This window comes from Tupaia chinensis, unplaced genomic scaffold (genome assembly GCF_000334495.1).
Source record: "Tupaia chinensis unplaced genomic scaffold, TupChi_1.0 Scaffold143615_1, whole genome shotgun sequence".
Lineage (NCBI taxonomy): Eukaryota > Metazoa > Chordata > Mammalia > Scandentia > Tupaiidae > Tupaia > Tupaia belangeri.
The window spans coordinates 701,402-720,641 of record NW_006203463.1 but is presented as its reverse complement, the minus strand read 5'-3'; the positions used below and the strand labels follow the sequence as shown (position 1 = coordinate 720,641).

General features: G+C 50.9%; 1 protein-coding gene across 1 annotated transcript in view; it reads right to left on the bottom strand.

Annotated features, from left to right (window-relative positions):
* The window catches only part of SCFD2 (sec1 family domain containing 2), a 457,870-nt gene that overhangs the window by 52,907 nt on the left and 385,723 nt on the right, over positions 1-19,240 (bottom strand). The window contains exon 6 of the mRNA XM_006164377.2: positions 3,043-3,188. Coding sequence (XP_006164439.1) covers positions 3,043-3,188 — 146 coding nt within the window. The remainder of the gene's footprint in view (positions 1-3,042; positions 3,189-19,240) is intronic.

The following is a 19,240-nucleotide window of genomic DNA, read 5'->3' as shown; positions in this document are numbered from 1 at the left end:
CACAATGGCTACGTCTCTAATCTCCCATGTAGTCAACCATGGTACAAGTCCCGGACCCGGTGGCTTAAACTCACGCCGGGTGCGTGTGCGTGCATGCCCAAGATCCTGAGAGGAGAATGGAGGAGAAGGGATTGTGGCGTGGTCATCCCCCCTGGGGGGTGATTTCTCACTTTCTGTCTCTCTGTCTCTTTCTGTCTGGCGAGCGCACGCGCCCTATAGCAAAAACCTCTCCAAAAAAAAGAAAGAAAACACTCTTCCTATGCAGCTCAGAACCTGACGGAGAATATGAAAAGCTGCAGGAGGACAGAGAGGACTCCCGATCTTTACCACGGCCGTGGCTGCTACAGCAAATGCTCATGCGGCGCTGGCCCGGTGGCCGACACGGGCCTGCGGGCTTCTCAAGCATGAACTCTCCAAATATGACAGAGCTGCTACTTCTGGCTCCACCTCCCCGAGGAGGAAGTGGGCACAGAGAGGTGAAGTGACCTGCCTCAGGTCGCACAGTGAGTCGGGCGCAGCTGGGCTACGGACCTAGATGCTCCGGCTCTAAAACCTGCTCTGCTGCCTCTGTGCCAGCCTCCCTCTTGTCAGGACTTAAGAACATAAGAAATGCCACTCTGGGTAAAAGCCACGGAGCAGGATCCACTAAGTGGGAAGCCCTGAGCGAGGCTCCGTAGCAGCCCGGATGCCGGCTCCAGCTTCGACACACGCTCTGAAAGACAGGAGCGGCACGGCTGCCTCTTGGTCCCTCAGCCCCACTCCCCTGCCTGCGGCAGAGGACCTGGCTCCCAAGGGCCAGGGGATGCTCTGGGACTCTTTCCTCCGGCTCTTCCAGAGACTCTACGTCCACCTAACTCCCTGTACTAGACCGTGTTCCCCTTGGAACGGCTAGAGTGGTGTCTGCTCTCTGCATCTGAACAGCCATGACCGGGATGGGCAGTGAGGCCTAGTGAGACTGTGTTGGCAGCAGGGAGATAGGGTGAGGGGCACACCACTGTCCATGTCACTCCCAGGATTCAGAGCTAACACCTGGTAACGGGAAGCTGGCCAAGTCAGTTATTGTGAGCATCAGGAAGTGCAGCAGGCCTCGTCGTTATTCAGAGACTTGTTTTCCCTTGGCCGACCACAGCAGCGACTTCTTGACACGCTTTGGCCTAAGTTTCAGCACACAGCAGCAGTTCTAGCGTGGCTTTGGGCACTAGGCCATGTCAGGAGTTAAGACTGCCGATTTCTGCGAAACTACAAGTGATGAGCGACCTCAGTGGCTTCGTTTGTGTTTTGTGACGATGGCGCTCAGATCTTTGAAAAAAGGATGGGAATCGCGGTGCTCCTAACGCGAGTGGCAGTTCCTCAGGTCGTCAGTTTCCTAATGGGTGAGTTGGACTGACATCAGCCCACACCTCTAGACTCGCCACGAGAGCCATAGAAGAGTAGGGGGTGAGGTTTTGTGTGGGTGGCAAAGGCCTGGCATCTGCCCCGGCCACCTGTGTGCCTGTGGCAAGTCACTTGGTCTTCAGGGTCTTGGCATAACAACCCCTCTCTGGCTTACTCATGGAGGGGATCAGAGGGAAAATGGAAAACGTGCAAGTATTCTCCCAATACCAGCTCCTGGACGAACATAAGGAAGGAAGAACCCGGGTCTCGCTAGGCTGCAGCAGGTAACACTAGCGCCCATCTGCGTGTCTCTTAAAGAGTCCGCACCTTGAGGCTGAGCCCCTCACTAAACCACAGTCCCCATGAATAGCACGTACAGCCCTGCAAACCTTAACAAGTGGAGCAGAGGGCTGCAGACTTCCTGGGGAGACGAGGTAAGACTCCCTGCAGCAGAACACAGTGACCTTCCCTGTCGGAAACACTCGTTCCTCCCTGCTAGCGCATCTTTGCTCAGCAGGGACCTCAGTCCTGTCTCCTGGTTTACCCAGCAGAGACTGCCCCACTTTGATGATGCTGGACCTCCTTTACTCCCGAAGCTTCTCTCTGGGTCTTTCTCTGCATCTCCCCTTCTGAGTTTGCTCAGAACAAACACGCCCTTTAATCTTAGATTCGCATATCATCGTCCTACTAACGGTCAAACCTTCCTCCTTAGCTTCTCCTGCCCTCCTTAGCAAGCAGTGGGGACTTCAAATGACAATGGGCCTCCCTGTCACGAGCGTCTTTATTCCTTGTCATAGTATGATCAGGTACTTGGATTATTTTAGTTGTTGAGAATGTATATGGATTGCTTAGATCTCAAAACTTGGGAAAAGTCAGCCCCTCCTTTGGTCCGGTAGTAACCGGGGTTCGAAGGAGCAAAAGGACTTTTTCATTTCATTATTTATTTCTTCCATGAGTGAGACAGACAGAGAGACAAAGAGAGAGAGAGTTGGCACCCCAGCGGTGTCTTGACAACGCGATCTATCCCCAGCTCGGCCAGCCTGAATCGTGAGCACACACATGGGCCCGCTGACTCAGCATAGCCTCCGGACTTGAACCCAGAACCTTCCCATGTGGCTCAGTCACAAAGTGGGCCCCAGACATGATGGCGTATTTGTTACGTCACTGGTCTCCTACATGGCTGACTGTGATTCGAGTCCCAGACCCAGAGGCTTGAAACTCACATGTGCGTGCCCAAAATCCCAAGAGGAGAATGGAGGAGAGGGGATTGTAACAAGGCCACCACCTTCCCGGTGGGGAAGTGGTTTCTCGCTTTCTCTCTCTCTGATGAGTGCATGCGCTCTACCGCAAAAATCTCTCTCTAAAAAAAGAAAGAAACGAAGGGTCTTTCCTAAAGGTGTGGGATAAATCTGTGACAGACCCACCGCTATGAAGCCGTCGCTTACTCCTAGTCTGGTGCTTGGCACACCGCCTCGAGCGTGAGGGACAAATACATTCCAGGGGCTTGCGGACTCAGTGAGGCCCAGGACTGTGAACTGAAAGGGAGCTTGGAGTTCCTCTACAGCCTCGCCGTAGAGAGGTTAAAACGGAAACTTCCCCTGTAGTCGGAGCCCCTGAATCCTGAAAGCACAACCCACCAGAGGGTCACCGGGAAACACGTGCACTTGCCTGGTGGGTCTGGTTTCCGGGAACGTACACAGACTTAAACTGCTTCAGGAGACTCCGAGCCCCAGCGACGTCCCGAAGCGAAGTGAAGAGTTCATCCACGGCAATTTTGGATTTGGGAAATGTCAGGTTAATTGCAGAGTCACAGCCTGAAACGATCCAGAGATATGTTCTTGGGTGAGCAAATTTTTAAATTAAGTTTTCATCGTGACAGACTGAACTTGACATAACACAATTGGGATTTTTGTTTAACCCCCTTTTTTCCCTTGGCTGTTCACCAACTGGGCTGTTTCAATCACCCATGGGCGATGAAACAGACTGAGTATAAACGCCTGTGACGTACTCAACGGTGCCTGGGGCCAGTCGCTGGCTTCCATCCCTAGACTGCAGAAATTCCACAGAAAGAACACTCCTCCGAGCCCGGGGTCCTCGGAACGCAGCTTTGGGAAAATACAGACATGAAGGAAAATACGGGCGAGTGCTATGACCCAACTCTCTTGCTTGAATTCTTTTTTTTTTTTTTTCCACGGGATCCGGCGGTGATTTCTTCTCATCTGATGGATGTTGTGTTTCTTTCAAATTCTTTTTTTTATTATTTATTTTTATTTTATTTTTATTTTCTACATTAATTCACTATACACCATCACAACATACCAATGACTTTTCCATCCAAAATACACTGTGTTCAATCAAGCACATCAACATACATGTTCTCAGCAAATAATTTTCCAGTTCTTACATCTTGCATACCTTGCCCTTTGTCTTGCCATCCCTGATTCCCCATCCCCCACCCTTTGCCATGTCCCATCTTCCTCCTCCATTGTCCCTGGCATCCATGGTTGCCCTCCATGCCTTCCGCCCCCCCATTCAATTGTTCTGCCAATGAACTTAATTAGTTCTTGCTTGAATTCTACCAACAATTTCCAGCAAGCAGGACGGCAAAGAAGGGGACGATTACCGGCGGGCCCCATCAGCGGCATCTCTGGATGCACTAACGAAGCCTGCGACGAGTTTGAAGAGGCAGCCGTTCAGAGCTGATGACACTCACGGGGACCTGACAACATCCTTCTCCGCCATCATTTTGTTTCTTTTTGAAACTTAGACAGACGTATTTCTATTTTGTTAGAAGCTCATTCAGAAGAGAAATGGTCATAAATAAGTTAGAAGTTAAAAAATGATAAAAGATTAAAAATGTATATTCTGGGACCAGCAGTTAGCGTAATGGCTATGTTGCTGGACTCCCACTTAGTCGACCGTGGTTCGAGTCCCGGACCCGGTGGCTTAAAATACTCACGCCGGGCGCGTGTGCGTGTGTGCCCAAGATCCCGAGAGGAGAATGGAGGAGAAGGGATTGCGGCGTGGCCATCCCCCCGAGGGTGATTTCTCGCTTTCTGTCTGTCTTTCTCTGCCTTTCTGGTAAGTGCATGCGCCCTATAGCAGAAACCTCTCCAAAAAAAAAAAAGGTGTATTCTTGGCTTTCTGAAACACACCTGCTATATGAGCTCACTAACGGAATGTATCTAACATACGTGAAAGCGTCCACAAGAACCCAAAGCCGTCAGATGCGGCGAGGTGGCCTGTGAGTAACTGGGCCTGGAGTCTCCGTGGTGTGACAGACACCGCATGCAGCAACTCTTACAGGGCAGGTGAGATATCTGACCAGTCTTTGTCTCCTGGTTTTCAGAACCTGACCCGTTGTCATAAAAAAAAAGTCAAGTGTGGTCATGCCCAGCGTGGGAGGCATCCTCTGCTATTCAGTGCACCCTAGGCACAGGGATCCCTAGACTTCAGAGGCAGAGTGTGTTCGGCAGAGGAAACTCTGGGAATTGTGTGCATGCCTGAAACTCCATGGTGAGTTTGTGGAAGGAGGAAATGTCGAGTTATCTGAAGAGCACATCCACGATTCTTTTCTTTTTCCCCTTTCATTAGAGGTTCATTAGAGAGTCTGAGTACTCACCTGAGAAAGAGACAGAGAGGGAGAGAGAAAAAAACATGCCCCATGCAGAATGGTGATGCTGCAATCCCTTCTCCATCTCTCCCTCCTTCAGGGATTTTGGGCAGGCACACACACACACACACACACACACACACCATCTATCTCAAGTTCGTAAGTCTGGGACTCGAACTGTGGGAATGGCCAGGTGGGAGCCAGCCACCTTAACCACCAGGCCATGGGGCCTCTCTGAGAGCTGCATGCCTCCTACAGTGACGAGTCACCAAGCACAGGTTCCGATGCTCAGGTTCTGGGCACCAGATCACGCTCTCTCCCGGCTCGGGAGCGCCAGCTCCAATCCAAAGTTGTGTGTTAGGCAGCCCTCACCCACAGAAACTCTGGGAAGGTCACGGCTCATCCTCATCCATGTGGCTTCTTCCTTAGACTCAGGTTGAGCCATTCAGATGTGAGGAGCTATATCAACCAGACCTTTCTTCATGTCAAACAGTGATAATACGTGATCTGTAACCGACCCCTGCAACCACAACCTGAAATATGCAACTGTACCATGTATTGCTTTGTGTGTATCATGTAAGAGTTGTGTTTCAGGTACTTACTTTTTCAAATTAAAAAAGGCACAGAAACAGGGAGAAAGAAAACACTACTAGTTCTATACCATACGAAGTATTTTGATTTCCCCCAAACACAATACAGCTAATAGACTATTTCTAATTTAACATAATTCTTTTTTGTTGTTGTAACTAGAAGATGCATGCACTCTCCAGAGAAGGAGAAAGAGAATGAGAAAGCACCCCACTCCCAACACGCATGCGGGAGAGATGGCCACACTGCAATCCTTTCTTCTCCGTTCTCCTCCGGGGATTTGGGGCACACACATAAATGTGCCCAGTGTTTTTTTCAAGCCACCAGGTCCAGGACTCGAACTGCATAGTCAGCTAAGCAGCATCCAGCTGCCTTAACCGCCAAGTCCACAGCTGGCCCTAAAGTAACTCATTTTTGCAGAGCAGAAAGGTTCATCCCGTTCTCCATCTGTTTTGGAATGTGAGCAGTTTGATACGTGCCCATTAGAGTGGAATGGAAACACCTACTAGGTTATAGGCGATTTGTCAACAATTATAGCTTATTCAAGGGAATAATGGGTTATAAATGGAAATGAACTAAGCACAGGTTGTGTAACTGTAAAGATTTAAGTCAATCGTGAACCAGGTTGTTTAATAAAAGTATTCCAGGCTATTGGCAAATTGAATTCAAATGAACCCAACAGAAAAATAAGACTGCCAAAGAAACTGCTCGAAGACAAAGAAATAGTCCTAAATTTACAAAGAAAGTACAACTTTCCTAAAAAATAACCAGTTCTATTCACAACTTCTGCCTGAATCATCAGCCTGCTCCAGTCTGGCTGCTGCCCTGCGATGTGTAGTAGGTTCAGACCAAAGGAGCTTATTTTTGTCAATATTTAAACATTTTTCATAATTACATAAATGTTCCCCAAGACAGCGAGTTACATGTATCCAAGCCCTATAATGAAAGTTACAGACACATGCCTTTTGGACATATGGGGCGGGTGAAATAAAGGACTTGTGTAAGATCCTAACTCCAGGGACCAGCAGATGGCATAATGGTTAGGTCGCTGGGCTCTCACAGAGTCAACTGTGGTTCGAGTCCTGGATCTGGTGGTTTCAAACTCACTCCAGAAGGTATTGAGGCATGTCCACCCCCCTGGGGGGGTGACTTTTCACTTTCTGTCTGTCTCTCCCACAAGCACACGCACCCTATAACAAAAATCTCTCTCTCAAAAAAAAAAAAAAAATCCTAACTCCGTCTTTAGCAGAGCGAAGGCTCAAGCTCAGGATGACCCTCCGAGGGCCAGACCATGGTGCGGTGGTAAAAGCACAGTACTCTGCGAGGCTGACTCACACGAGAAGGTCCCAGGGTCACGTCCAGAGACCTCTCTCAGCCTACCAGCCATGTGTGTGCCCATTGCCTGGGAGGGTGTGAGGCTGGGAGTGAATTGCTATGGCAGGGCCCTGTGGGGGTGCTGTCTTTCTTCCTCATGGAAAAAAATACATAAACTAAAAAAATTAAAAAACCAGCAAAACGTCCCTCTGACTGTAGACCCCCGAGCTCCTTGGCGTCCCCTGCCTCCCATCACTCAGAAATCTGCTTTGCGGATCAGCTACTGCAGACTCAAGCTGTGATCACTGGGTAAGAGGGGTGTGAAGGCCCAGCTGGGGGCCCGGTCGGGAGCCAGCTAAACCGCACTGCCGGAAGCCACACGGCCAGCTGTGGGCTCAGATCCCCAGGCGGGACAGAAACACGCAGCCGGCGGCAAGTGCGCACCCGCGATTCTGACGAGGCAGAGGGCGGCAGAAGGGGTTCTGGTCCGTGGGCGCTGTTTCTGTTCCTCTCTTTTTTTTTCTCTCTCTGCAGTGTGCATGAGCGCTTCATCATGAAAAAAATAAACTTGTATTTTTAATTGCCAGAGGGCATGTATATTCGGTAGAGAAAGACAGAGAGACAGAGAGGGAGCAGAGGACTGGGAGGGGGGAGAAAGCATCCCTCAGCGAGGCACGGTCACGCTGCAATCCCTTCTCCTCCATTCGTTATCCTGTTGGGAACTGGGCCGTGCATGCACATATTTTTAAGCTGCCTGAGTCCGGACTCTCAAACCGCGGCCGGCCATGTGGGACCCAGCGCACTTAACCATTAGGCAACAGGGCTAGCTCTAGACTTTTTTGGTTTTTCTAAAGAAGGAATGTGGGGGGAACCAGCAGTTAGCGTAATGGCTATGTCGCTGGGTTCCCACGTAGTTGACCGTGGTTTGCATCCCGGACCCGGTGGCTTAAAACTCACGCTGGGCGCGTGTGCGTGCGTGCCCAAGATCCCGGGAGGAGAATGGAAGAGAAGGGATTGCGGCGTGGCCATCCCCTCTGGGGGGTGATTTCTCGCTTTCTGTCTCTATGTCTCTCTCTGTCTGGCGAGCACACGCTCCCTATAGTGAAAACCTCTCCAAAAAAAAAAAAAAAAAAAAAAAAAAGAAGGAATGTGGGTAAAGGCTATTAGAGGGGACGAATTATTTTCTGTGCTAATAGTAATGCTTATAGTAGCTGGATGCTCACTCTATGTGCGGGACTGTTCGAAGAAGTTAGCACATGAGTTCATCTCTCCAGAAAACTCCCCATGCCATTTTGCAGGTGGAGAAACTGAGCCACAGAGAACTTACATAACACAAAGTCACTCCGCTAGTAAACGATGAAGCTATGAGTCAGTCCCTTGCAGGTGAACTCCAGAGTGAGTCCTGGCAACCTCTCCACGCTGCCGTCTTTCCTAGGTGCTGAGACCATGCATAGTAAAACACGTAGTTCATCTTCAAACTGAAGAAATGCTTTTGAAGGAAGGGGTGGATGCTAACGGTTGGTTTGCAGCTGGGCCCGGGACCTCTTCCAGTCACAGGAGGTGTGTGGCATCCCAGGCCCGGTGCGCGGCCTCCTTCAATGCCTTCTCTGTGAGGTGTTGTATTCAGTTACCGCTAACAACCTCCCGACAGCCCGTCCCATTAAGCCAGCTTATGAGCTAAGTGTGCAGTTCCAGCCAGTTCTCGTTTAATCCCGTAGTTAAGGAGATAATAAACCAAAGGCTGCCCTTGTCTTCAGCCAAACATGGTCTGCGTTCTGCAATCGCCTCCTTCTCGATAAGGGAGGCCCCAGCCCCCTAGGGTGCCCTGTGCTTCCAACATGGGGGGGTGACTCACGGCCCTGCAAATTCTTTCTCTGAAGGGCCTGGGGGTCTCTTGGGTAGGGGTCCAGTTACTCCTCAGAACAACAGAATAGGGCTCCTGTGTCAGCACCCCCTTCCCCCGAGCCCCTCCCCACCCGCCCTCCCGGCTCACTGAAGCCCCCTGGCCCTAGCACAGGGGGAACGGTGCTTCCATGGCCCTGCCAGGACCTGGGGCAGGCTTTGCGATGCCGGGCGCCTCTTCCACAGGACCTGGTCTCTGCACGTTTGGTTTATTCTGTGGGTATTCGGAGCATAACGCATTGCGTCTAGGGGCTGCCTTAGCCTGGACTGGAGTTGAAGTAGCCCTTATCTAAAGCCTTCAACACGCACACACACACACACACACACACACACACACACACACGTGCGCACAGGCATAAAGCATTTCGCTGTGAGGCTGGATAAGCTGACGAGTGGCAGGCAAGGCTGGAATGGGATTGGGACTGTCTCCCTGTTAAGAGAGATGGTTCTCTTCGCAGTTCTAAAGGACCCCTACTTTTGTTTGGGGAAAAGTCAGCGTCAAAAAATGATACTTCAAGTCTGACCAACTATCATTTTGTCCTCTGGCCCCAACTATGCAAGGCTGGTCCCCTCGTCCTTACACTGGCCCGGGGTCTGAGAAGGACAGGCACTTTCAGCAGGGGGCTCCCCCCCTGGGCTCCCCTCCGGACACTCTGAGAAAAGGTCTGCTTGGGGGTGTGGCAGGGCTGGAGAGGGCAGGGCCTCGGGGTCACGACCTCCCTCATCCATCCCGCAGTCTGACAAGGCCTTTTCTCTCCTTTTAAATGATTGTTTTTAAAATGGAGTCTTTTCTCATGGTCCTCAATAAATGTTTGGCAAATGAAAACAAAACTAAACAAAATAAAAACCAAATAAACTTTGGCAAGTGGTGTCAGGCCTGAGATGCGCTGGTGGTGCTGATTATGTGAAACCACTCCTGACAGGGCAGCCCAGGAGACGAACAAAGAAACTGCAACGGAAGCCCTTTTCTCAAACGTGCTTAGGACGTACGGACGGACGGACGGGTGGGCGGGCAGATGGCTGGGAAGGTCATTTAAAGACAGAGGCGTGCAAAAATGATCGCTCTCACACGCACATACCCCTATCCATCCAGCCAGCCTCCACCCATCCGCACACATATACATGTTTGGCCGTGCATATACACACATCCACGACATTTTAGTTTAACTGAAATACAGGGCCCGCCAGTGGCATGGTGGTTAAGGCGGCTGGACCCCAAATGGTTAACTGCATGCTTCCTTGAGTCTCAGATCTGGTGGCTTGAAAAACACAGTGGGCATCTGTGCACGTGTGCCCAGGATCCCGCGAGAAGAATGTGGCCTAGCCAGCCGCCATGGGGAGCTTTCCACGTTTTCTCTCTCTCTTTCTGGCAAGCGCTCAAACTCTCTAGAACATACAAACAACGAAAACCCCGAGGAGAGTGGAGAAGAAAGGATTACAGTGTGGCCATCCCCCTGGGTGGTGATTTCTTGCTTTCTGTCTCCCTGTCTCTCTACCTCTCGGCAAGCACATGTGCCCTATAACAAAAATCTCTATTAAAAAACAAAAGTGGAACCGGATGTTAAAGACACCTTCACACGGTCAAGGCAAAATTCTTCTAGATTTTTAATTCTTCTCCAATCTTTTATGGTTGTCTTGTGCACACCTAATTCAACTGTATTTTTTTTTTTTTAATGACTCATCTGAGTCTTTCAAAAACATCCAATTTGGTTTTCACAGAAACAATTTTCTTTTTGAATTCGTATTTCATCAGAACGTGAAAACGGTAATTAAATTTTGCAACTTAATAACAAGTACGACTGGCAAAGGCAGTTTTACAGCAAATAGGGCCCAACCCTGGAAGCTCCGAATTGCATGGGCCGCGAGATGCACATTCACAGAGGTTGGGTTACGACGGAGAGGTCAGACTTCGGGCACTCGTGGCATTTCACAGGATGGCACAGGCTAGTTATTCGGGTGCCTGGGTCACCAGGGGGCTAGTTAGGAAGAAATGAGGGGCCAGTGAGTGGCGGGGCGATTTGGGCGCTGGACTCCCACAAGGCTGACCACAGTTCAAGTCCCAAGCCTGATGGCTTGAAAGTCACGCCAGGTGCATGCACATGCATGCTCAGAGTCTCAGGGGGAGAGGGGACTGTGGTGTGGTCATCCTCCTCAGGGGATGATTTCTCATTTTCCCCGTCTCTGTGTCTCTCTAGTGAGCAAATGTGCTCTATGGCAAAAAAATAAAAATAAAATAAAAAATAAAGAAAGAATAAGTGAATTGGGCTGGCCCTGTGGCCTGGTGGTTAAAGAACCGGATCCCACATGGCTGACCACATGGCTCAAGTCTTGGACTTGCTGGCTTAAAAACCACACAGGTGCATGCATGTGTGTGCCCGAGACCCCGACCGACGGAGACCCAGAGGGGAAGGGGCTGCACACGGCCACGCCCCACGACGGAGTGCTCTCTCCCTGTCTCTCTCTGGTGAGCACGTGCACCATCTCATACAATAAAAAGAGAGAGAGAGAGCTTGAATGACGTGTATGGTAATGTGTACATAATATTGTATTTATATATGTACTATGTACAAATGAGACACACACACACACATGCACACACGCACACACACACACCCTGTCGAAGTCCCACATGGACACTGCCTAGGCAGTTGTATCCATGCCACCGATTTCGTGCTTAACGACCTAGCGTGACTTTCACTTGCTCTGGTATTAAGAAGCCATGACCTGACTGTCGGACATCGGGTCTCACAGGGCCGGTGCTGAGCTGCTGGCTCTACCACGTGGCAGGGGCTCCCCAAAGTGTGGAGGGGACGATGCCTGGGTGAGGGGGTGAGATGGCTGACTACTCGTAGTCAGACACCCAGGAGAGGCCACAGAGGGCCCAGAGTAGTCAGCACCCACAAACGCAGACCGTTCCCTGTGTCCCCGTGTGTCTGTGGCTCTCGGCCTTACCGCTCCCTGGGTCCCTCGCTTCACTGGACCCCACATGTCCTGGAACCTCTAAACCTCCGGTCTCGGCCTCCTTGTTGCTCAAATGCCAAAGGGGAAAGGGAGAGAGGCAGGTCGGGACAGGCTGCAGTCGGCCAGGAAGTCCCCTCGCTTCCCTGCCGTCCAGAGCGCAGTGCTTGTCTAGTGGACGACTTCACTGAGTGCTTCTTAAATACACGAGTGGGGCAAACAGAGAGGCCCGAGGAAAAGGCGCCGGAGCAGAGCAGACAGGTTGCAAGGCGGTACCTGATGCTCTGGCGCGGCTGATGAGCTCTGCAGGGCATTTCAAACACAGAGCTCCCAGCCGCTTCTGAGCGGTTGCAGCCTCCGCGGGGAGGTGGATAAACTCCCAAAAAGGCTACTGGAGCTGCACAGCCTCAACTGGACATAAATCCCGTTGTTCTGCTAGCAAAGCAAAACCGAAGCAGACACGGTTTAGGGAGACATACGTACGTGACAACCTGTTTTTAAAAGGATGATAAACACTCTTCAGAGCACTGGTGGCCTCTGGGCAGGGTGGGGGTGGGGAGGCAGGAGAACCAAGAGACAGAATAGGGTGGTGGGTTCATGGGTGTTTGTCATATAATTACACTTTATAATATGTGTCATGTAATCTTTTATACATATCAGCTATCATCTTAAAAACTACAATAAAATGAAAACCAGTCCCACTGCTTTCTAAGCCTCCAGCAAACCCGGCCTTTAAGAACAGCTGATGGGGGAACCATGGCAGCTGAACGCTATTATTACCGGGCAGGTCTGGGCTGCGTGGCGGCGGGAAAGGCGTGTGCGTTCGGGAAAGGATGTGACAGGGCTGCTGCGGCTGCCCGGAGCTCCAGCTCCAGCTCTGAGGCGTCCTGTGAGAAATCACGTGGTGGGGAGGCCTGAAGGGAGGAAGGCTGTCCGGAGTGGCTTCTGCACATGCGCATTTTAGACAGCAGAATTAGGGCCACTCCACGGTCTAGTGGTTAAGGAAGCTACGCTTTACACGGCCAACCAGAGTAGTTCGACTCCCAGCCCCGGCAGTTTGAAAACTGTACCCGGCGTGTGTGTGCGCACCACAAATCCCAACGGGGGGAAGCAGAGGATGGGAGGAGTGTGGTGTGGCCAGGTCCCATTGGGGTTCTTTCTCCTTCTCCCTTTCTCTCTGTCTCCTTGCCTTTCTGGTGAGCACATGTGCCCTGCAACAATTTTAAAAGATAAAAGCAGGTTTGCCTGGTGGGATGCAAGGTCAAGCTGCCAGAGAGGCTCAGAGGGCAGAGATCCACGTGGTGCCGGCCGTTGGCTGAATGGCCCCGATCCCACATGTCTGTGCTGTGCCAGGGGGTAGCCAGGAGCAGCTGGACAGACACCCCGGGTCAGCAGGGAGACAGCTCCAATTCCTTCCAAGCACTTCCTAAGACGCCTCTGAAACACCTCTCCAAAGTGGCTCTACTTTGGTTTTTTCTTTTTTTGGAGAGGTTTTTGCTATAGGGCAAATGTGCTTGCCAGAAAGACAGAGAGAGACAGAGAGACAGAAAGCGAGAAATCACCCCCCGGGGGGGGGGTGGCCATGCCACAATTCCTTCTCCTCCATTCTGCTCTCTGGATCTTGGGCACACATGCACATGCACCCGGTGTGAGTTTAAGCCGCCGGGTCTGGGACTCGAACCGCGGTCGACTACGTGGGAGTCCAGCGACATAGCCATTACGCTAACTGCTAATCCCCCAAAGTGGCTCTTCTGATCGCGACGGAAGTATAACAACGGCTTATCTTAAGATTTTATGTGGTTAAACGAGGAAAGCACTGATAACTCTGGGAATGATGCTAGTGCACCGTGCCAGTGAGCGGGAGCCCGTACATTGAGTACCACGTGATCTGTTAAGTAACGCTTAATCACTGTAGACACAGAGACCCCAAGCCCGGCACTCAGAGTAACCGAAATACAAAGTCTGAAGCTCTTACTTTAAAAAGGTAGGCACCAGATTTTTGCTTCATTACATAATCTTCTATTATTTTTTTTTGAGAGTTCTTTTTTTTTTTTTTTTTTTTTTTTTTTGAGGTAGGTTCTCGCTTGCGCTGCGTGTGCTTGCCAGAAAGACAGAGAGACAGAAAGTGAGAATCACTCCCCCAGGGGAGAATGGCCACGCTGCAATCCCTTTTCCTCCATTCTCCTCTTGAGATCTTGGGCACACATGAACATGTGCCCAGTGTGAGTTTAAGCCACTGGGTCCGGGACTCGAACCGTGGTCGGCTACGTGGGAGTCCCACAACATAGCCATTACGCCAACTGCTGGTCCCCATAATCTTCTATTATCAGGCTTATGACCCTGGGAAGATCAAGTCTCTCTTGTATCACATTGACACTGGGCCCCATTCCTAGCAATGGGACCTGTTGGGGCGTGGGGAATGCCCCTTGCGTTAGAGCTCCCTTCACTCCCCACCCCCAGGTCAGCACATCCTTCTCAAAACAGCCTAGCTCACCGACAGTGACAGTGACGACAGTGACGTGCCAGAGCACATCCTCAGAGGCGGGCTGTTTTTATTGTGTTGAATTAACTGTATTGAATTACAAACTTGCCACTTACTCCAGGAGAACTCCCCTTTCGAAGAGTGTTGGCATTTCTGGGGGTTCTGAATGGCTCGCAATGGTTTCTGAACTCTGAGCTGACTTGAGAGATGACCAGACGGGGCTGATGGGGAAAGCTGTCAGGCGCAGCACACCTGTGGACAAGCACAGTGCCAAACTGCTGTCGTTGACGTCCCACCACAATGTGCCCGGGAGTTCGGTGGCAGATTTGAATGTTAATGCTAATCTCTGCTTATTTCTTGGGATTTTATTTTAGGGGGTGTACTACAGAGGGTGAAGCGGCACTAAAGATGAAAAAACATGGGGCGGCTGGGCTGGACGAAAACCCACAGGGAAGGAGGTCTGATCTGCTTACTTCATTCTCCTCTGAAGAACAGACTGTTAGGTGATTTTAGCAGGGAAAGGGATTTCCTCAGTTCACGTTTCAGGACCACGTGGCCAATCCAGCACGCCGGACAGAGGGAAGTGGAAGCCCAGATGCTCCCTCCATGGGTGGTCCTTCTGAGCCCTGGCGAGGCTGACTGCACCCCTGGTCCATGTGCCACTTCCTGCAGCCAGCCCTGAACCTGGCTTCCTCGGCACTCTGTCCTTCCTTATTTCCTTATTGTCCAGTGTGAGGGTATGTGTGTGTGTGTGTGTGTGTGTGTGTGTGGAGGGAGGTGGTCAGGGTTCTGCCTGAAGCAATGCAGTAGAGGCCCCAGAGAGCCTCCCAAGAAGAGCACTGGGCAGGCCTCCTGCAGGCCAAGGCGCGTGCCAAGAATGGAGGTGAGGGACCCCGTCAAAGCGCACAGTTCTCCTTTCTGAATCTTAGCCCAGGTCCGCTCTGGTTGCTAGTTTACAAAAGAGCACCAAAGGCTCATTGCACATGAGTATTTTTTCTTTTTTTTTTTTGAGGCAATAAAGTTGTATTTCATTTTTTAAATGTCAATGAAATGAGGGTGAAGAGTGGCAATACCGTGGAGTCATTTCTGGCTGTGAGGTGCTGTTGGGAACTGCTTTCCTACCCAGGATACAACGCAGCTTCATTCGGAGTGTAGCTTGTCTGCTGAAGTCACAAACCTAATTGCCCATTCGTACAAAAGGATGCAATCGGAGTCCACCTCGTGGCATATTAAAAGCCTCTCAAATTCCTGCCTGACCTCCCCTGCCTCTTGTTCTCACTGTCTGTCATTTAGGAACATTCTTGAAAACCTTTTCTTTCCCATTATGTTCCTGGATCTCGTGAGATTTTGTGAGTGGGGGCGTGGGGAGGGGGCGGATAAGAAATGTCCTTTCTTCATATTTTTGGGAAGGCGAGGTGGTTAAGAATATGGGATCATTTTCTGATCTATTTGACAAAAGGGGAAGAATAAAAGGGAAGCTTATTGGCCTAAACTCTTTCATCCCCTTTTGTTTCATAAAATAATAGGAGAGCAAATGGAGTTTATTTTTCTTCAGTAGCAGACAGATCAAATGAGGCCTCCCTCTCCCCCTCCCCCAAAACACACATCACCCTCTGCTTCTACCCAAGGCCCCACTGCACCTGCTGTTGTAAATCTCCATTGAACCGAGCCAGGATCGCTATGCCTGAAATTTAAGCTCCCAGTAAACGAGGCCCCTTATCTATCGGTTTCTGTATTTTCTTTCCAGAGCAGTGTGGGTTAGAGTGTGGGTCGGCCATGCCTGATTCAGAGATGGGATGCCATCCAGCAAGAGCTCATGGCGAAGAGAAGAGGAGCGAAAAAATGGCCTCTTTCTGAGGGAAGGAGGAGCCTTGAGGGTGGACCCCAGAAACAGATGCAGAGAAATCGGGAAAGCTTACAGACCCAGCCCTTCTCTTGCAACTCCAGGCTCAAAGAACATCTGAATTGCATTCCAGTAGGACTGGGGCCAGCAGGTGGTGTGGTGGTTAGGGCGCTAGATTCCACATGACCGACTGCAGTTCAAACTCTGGACCCAGTGGCTTGAGACTTAGGCTGGGCACGTGAGCGTGCAAGCCCAAAACCACAGGAGGAGAATAGAGAAGGGTCTGCGGAGTGATTTCTCACCTTCCCGCTCTCTGTCTCTCTAGGTCTCACTCTGTCTTCTCTGGCAAGTGCACACGCCCTGTGGAAAAACCTTAAAGAAAGAAAAGGAGTGAGGGTCTGGACGGGGCAGGACAGAAGCCTCGGCTCTGCTGCTTCCTGACCTGAGCACCCGGCCCTGAGGTGCCCCTCACCTGGCCTGCCCAGCCCACATGCACACTCCTATGGAGTCCCGCCATTCCTGCAGCCTCTGGTGGAGACAACGAAGATAATGAATCTCATGTCTTCAGGGTGATTTAAACTCTGCCGACAAAAAGATCGAGCGTTTCTAGACTTTCGCTTGCTGCTAGGCAGGGACACTGTCCAGCTTGCAGGTGTGTTCACAGTTACCCAGTCGGGGCTGGAGGGTGGGTTTGAATGAGTGGGGCTTGGGCTCAGAGCGGCGTTCTTCCTGCCTGCAAGATGAGGGGGGAGGGGTGAGAGCACGGGGGTTCTAGTGGCTCTGCGATCCAAGGGCAGAAACACACTGAACACGAAGCAAGGTCTCAGTGGCCCGCTTCCCTGCAAGGTGAGGGGGCTGGCGGTTAGTTTAGACAAAAGAACGCCAACATGGTTAGACTGTCTTTGGGCCCTGCCATGAGCAATGAAGCCAGATGGGCCAGGCTGGGGGCACGTGGACCCTCTGCTCACACGTAGCACACAACCGCCCCTCTGGGAACACGTGGATCTCTGCTCACACGCAGCACACAACCACCCCGCTGGGAATACACGGGTTCTGTGCTCACATGCAGCACACAACTGCCCCTCTGGGAGCACGTGGGTCCTCTGGTCACAGGTAGATCACAACCGCCCCGCTGGGAGCACGTGGGTCCTCTGCTCGCACTCAGCACACAACCGCCCCGCTGGGAGCACGTGGACCCTCTGCTCACACACAGCACACAACGGCCCTCACTTCCCCGCCAAGTGCTGGCCTCCCAGTGCGGATAGCTCCGCTCCAGAATTGAAGAACAGTCGTGTGACCCCCCTCGGGTTGCCGCAGGGCTTCACCGTGAGCTCATAAAGCCGACAGGTCTCAGGTCTGCAGTGGGTTTGGCACCTCACGCAGGCCAGGCACCCAGGAGGTGGTCAATACATACAACATGTGGTTAGATTCAAAATGCGTAATTATCCTGGGGGCAAAAACAAAAACCCACCTGGGGAGTTGTGGGCAGTGGCCCTGGGGCTCTTTTCTCCTGGAGGCCACTGCCGCTGTCTGGCGGTTGACTGAGAAAAACCTCTGGGCTGATCTAGCAGGAAAGGCCGGGAGGTTGCAGCTCCTGGAATGCACACTTGGGGATCTGTGCAAAGCCTCACACCATCACAGCCAGCAGTACTGAGCCCCTACTGTGTGCTCGGCGTGGCGCCTGTGTCTCACTGTCCGTTACAGAATTCATGTTAGGAAAGGCCTGGAGAAATGTACATGGTTGTAGGTTCCAAGGGTGTTCACAGCAGTATTGTTTATCCCAGTAAAGAACGGGAATTAAATGAAGCATCTACCAGTGGGATTTAAAAATGAGTGTGGGACCAGCTGGTGGCGTGGTGGTTAAGGCGCTGGATCCCACATGGCCAACAATGTGGTCTGAGTCCCAGACAGGTGGCTTGGAAAATGTGCTGGGTATGCCTTATAGCAAAAGAAAAAAAAAAGAAAAGAAAAGAAAATGCGTTTGCTATATTATTATTAATTTTTTAATAATTGTTTTTTCAAGATTTATTTTATTTATTCATTTATTTTTTAATTTGACCAAAGAGAGAGAGAGAGAGAGAGGGAAAGTGAGAAAGCAAGCCACCAGGTCTAGGACTTGAAAGGTGGCCAGCCACGTGGGAGTGTCCAGCACCTTAACCACCACGCCAACTATCTTATTTTCTGGTAAAAGAACATGACTGCTTGATCGTTAAGTGACAACAGCAGGGTGGTGAACGTTACGGACCATAGACGTGCCGCGTGAATACAGACGTTCGTTATCACGCACACACACACGTTTTTGTATACACAGGCACCAAATAACATATTACAAACTGTTTATGGTCGTTATTCCTCTAGATCACCATTGTCCAACAGAACTTTCTGGAAATGTTCTCTATGTTGTCTAACATCGTGGCCTGTACCTAGGCAGGGCTCCTGAGGAGTTCAAATGTGGCCAGAGCGACTGGGGATCTCAATTAAAAATTGTATTTAAAATTTTTTTAAACGATTTTTGCTATAGGGCACATACACTCACTGGAGTGATACAGGGAGAGTGAGACAGCTCTCCAGGAGGGATGGCTCTTCTCTATGCTGTCAGGATTCGGGGCACACATACCCATGCGCCTGGTGTATCCCCTCAAGCTGCCAAGTCCAGGACTCAAACCACAGTTGGCCATGTGGGAGCCAGCCACCTAACCACCACGCCGCTGGCTGGCTCAGTTGTATTTCATTTTAATGAGTCTAAATAACCAGTGTGGCCATCAGCTGGGTATGATAAAGTGCAACAGCACTGTATGATAAGGAGACACATTTTTGTTTTAATTATTGATATATTCGAACCCCCAAAATAGTGCTTGTGTGGGGTGTATAGAATGTATCTACTAAATAGCTGTTGAATACAACTACTTAAATCCCCATTAATGATTTGTGTTTTCATTTTTAAATTTTTATTAGAAGGTGTGTGTGTGCTCACCCGAGAAGACAGAGAGAGACAAAGCGAGAAGTCACTCCTCATGGGGCACTGTCACGCCACGATCCCTCCTCCACCTCCCCTCCTCTTGGGATTTTAGGTATGCACATGTGCCCAGTATGTTTCTCTCCCTTCCTCCCTTCCTTCCTCCCTTCCTTCCTTCCTTCCTCCCTCCCTCCCTCCCTCCCTCCCTCC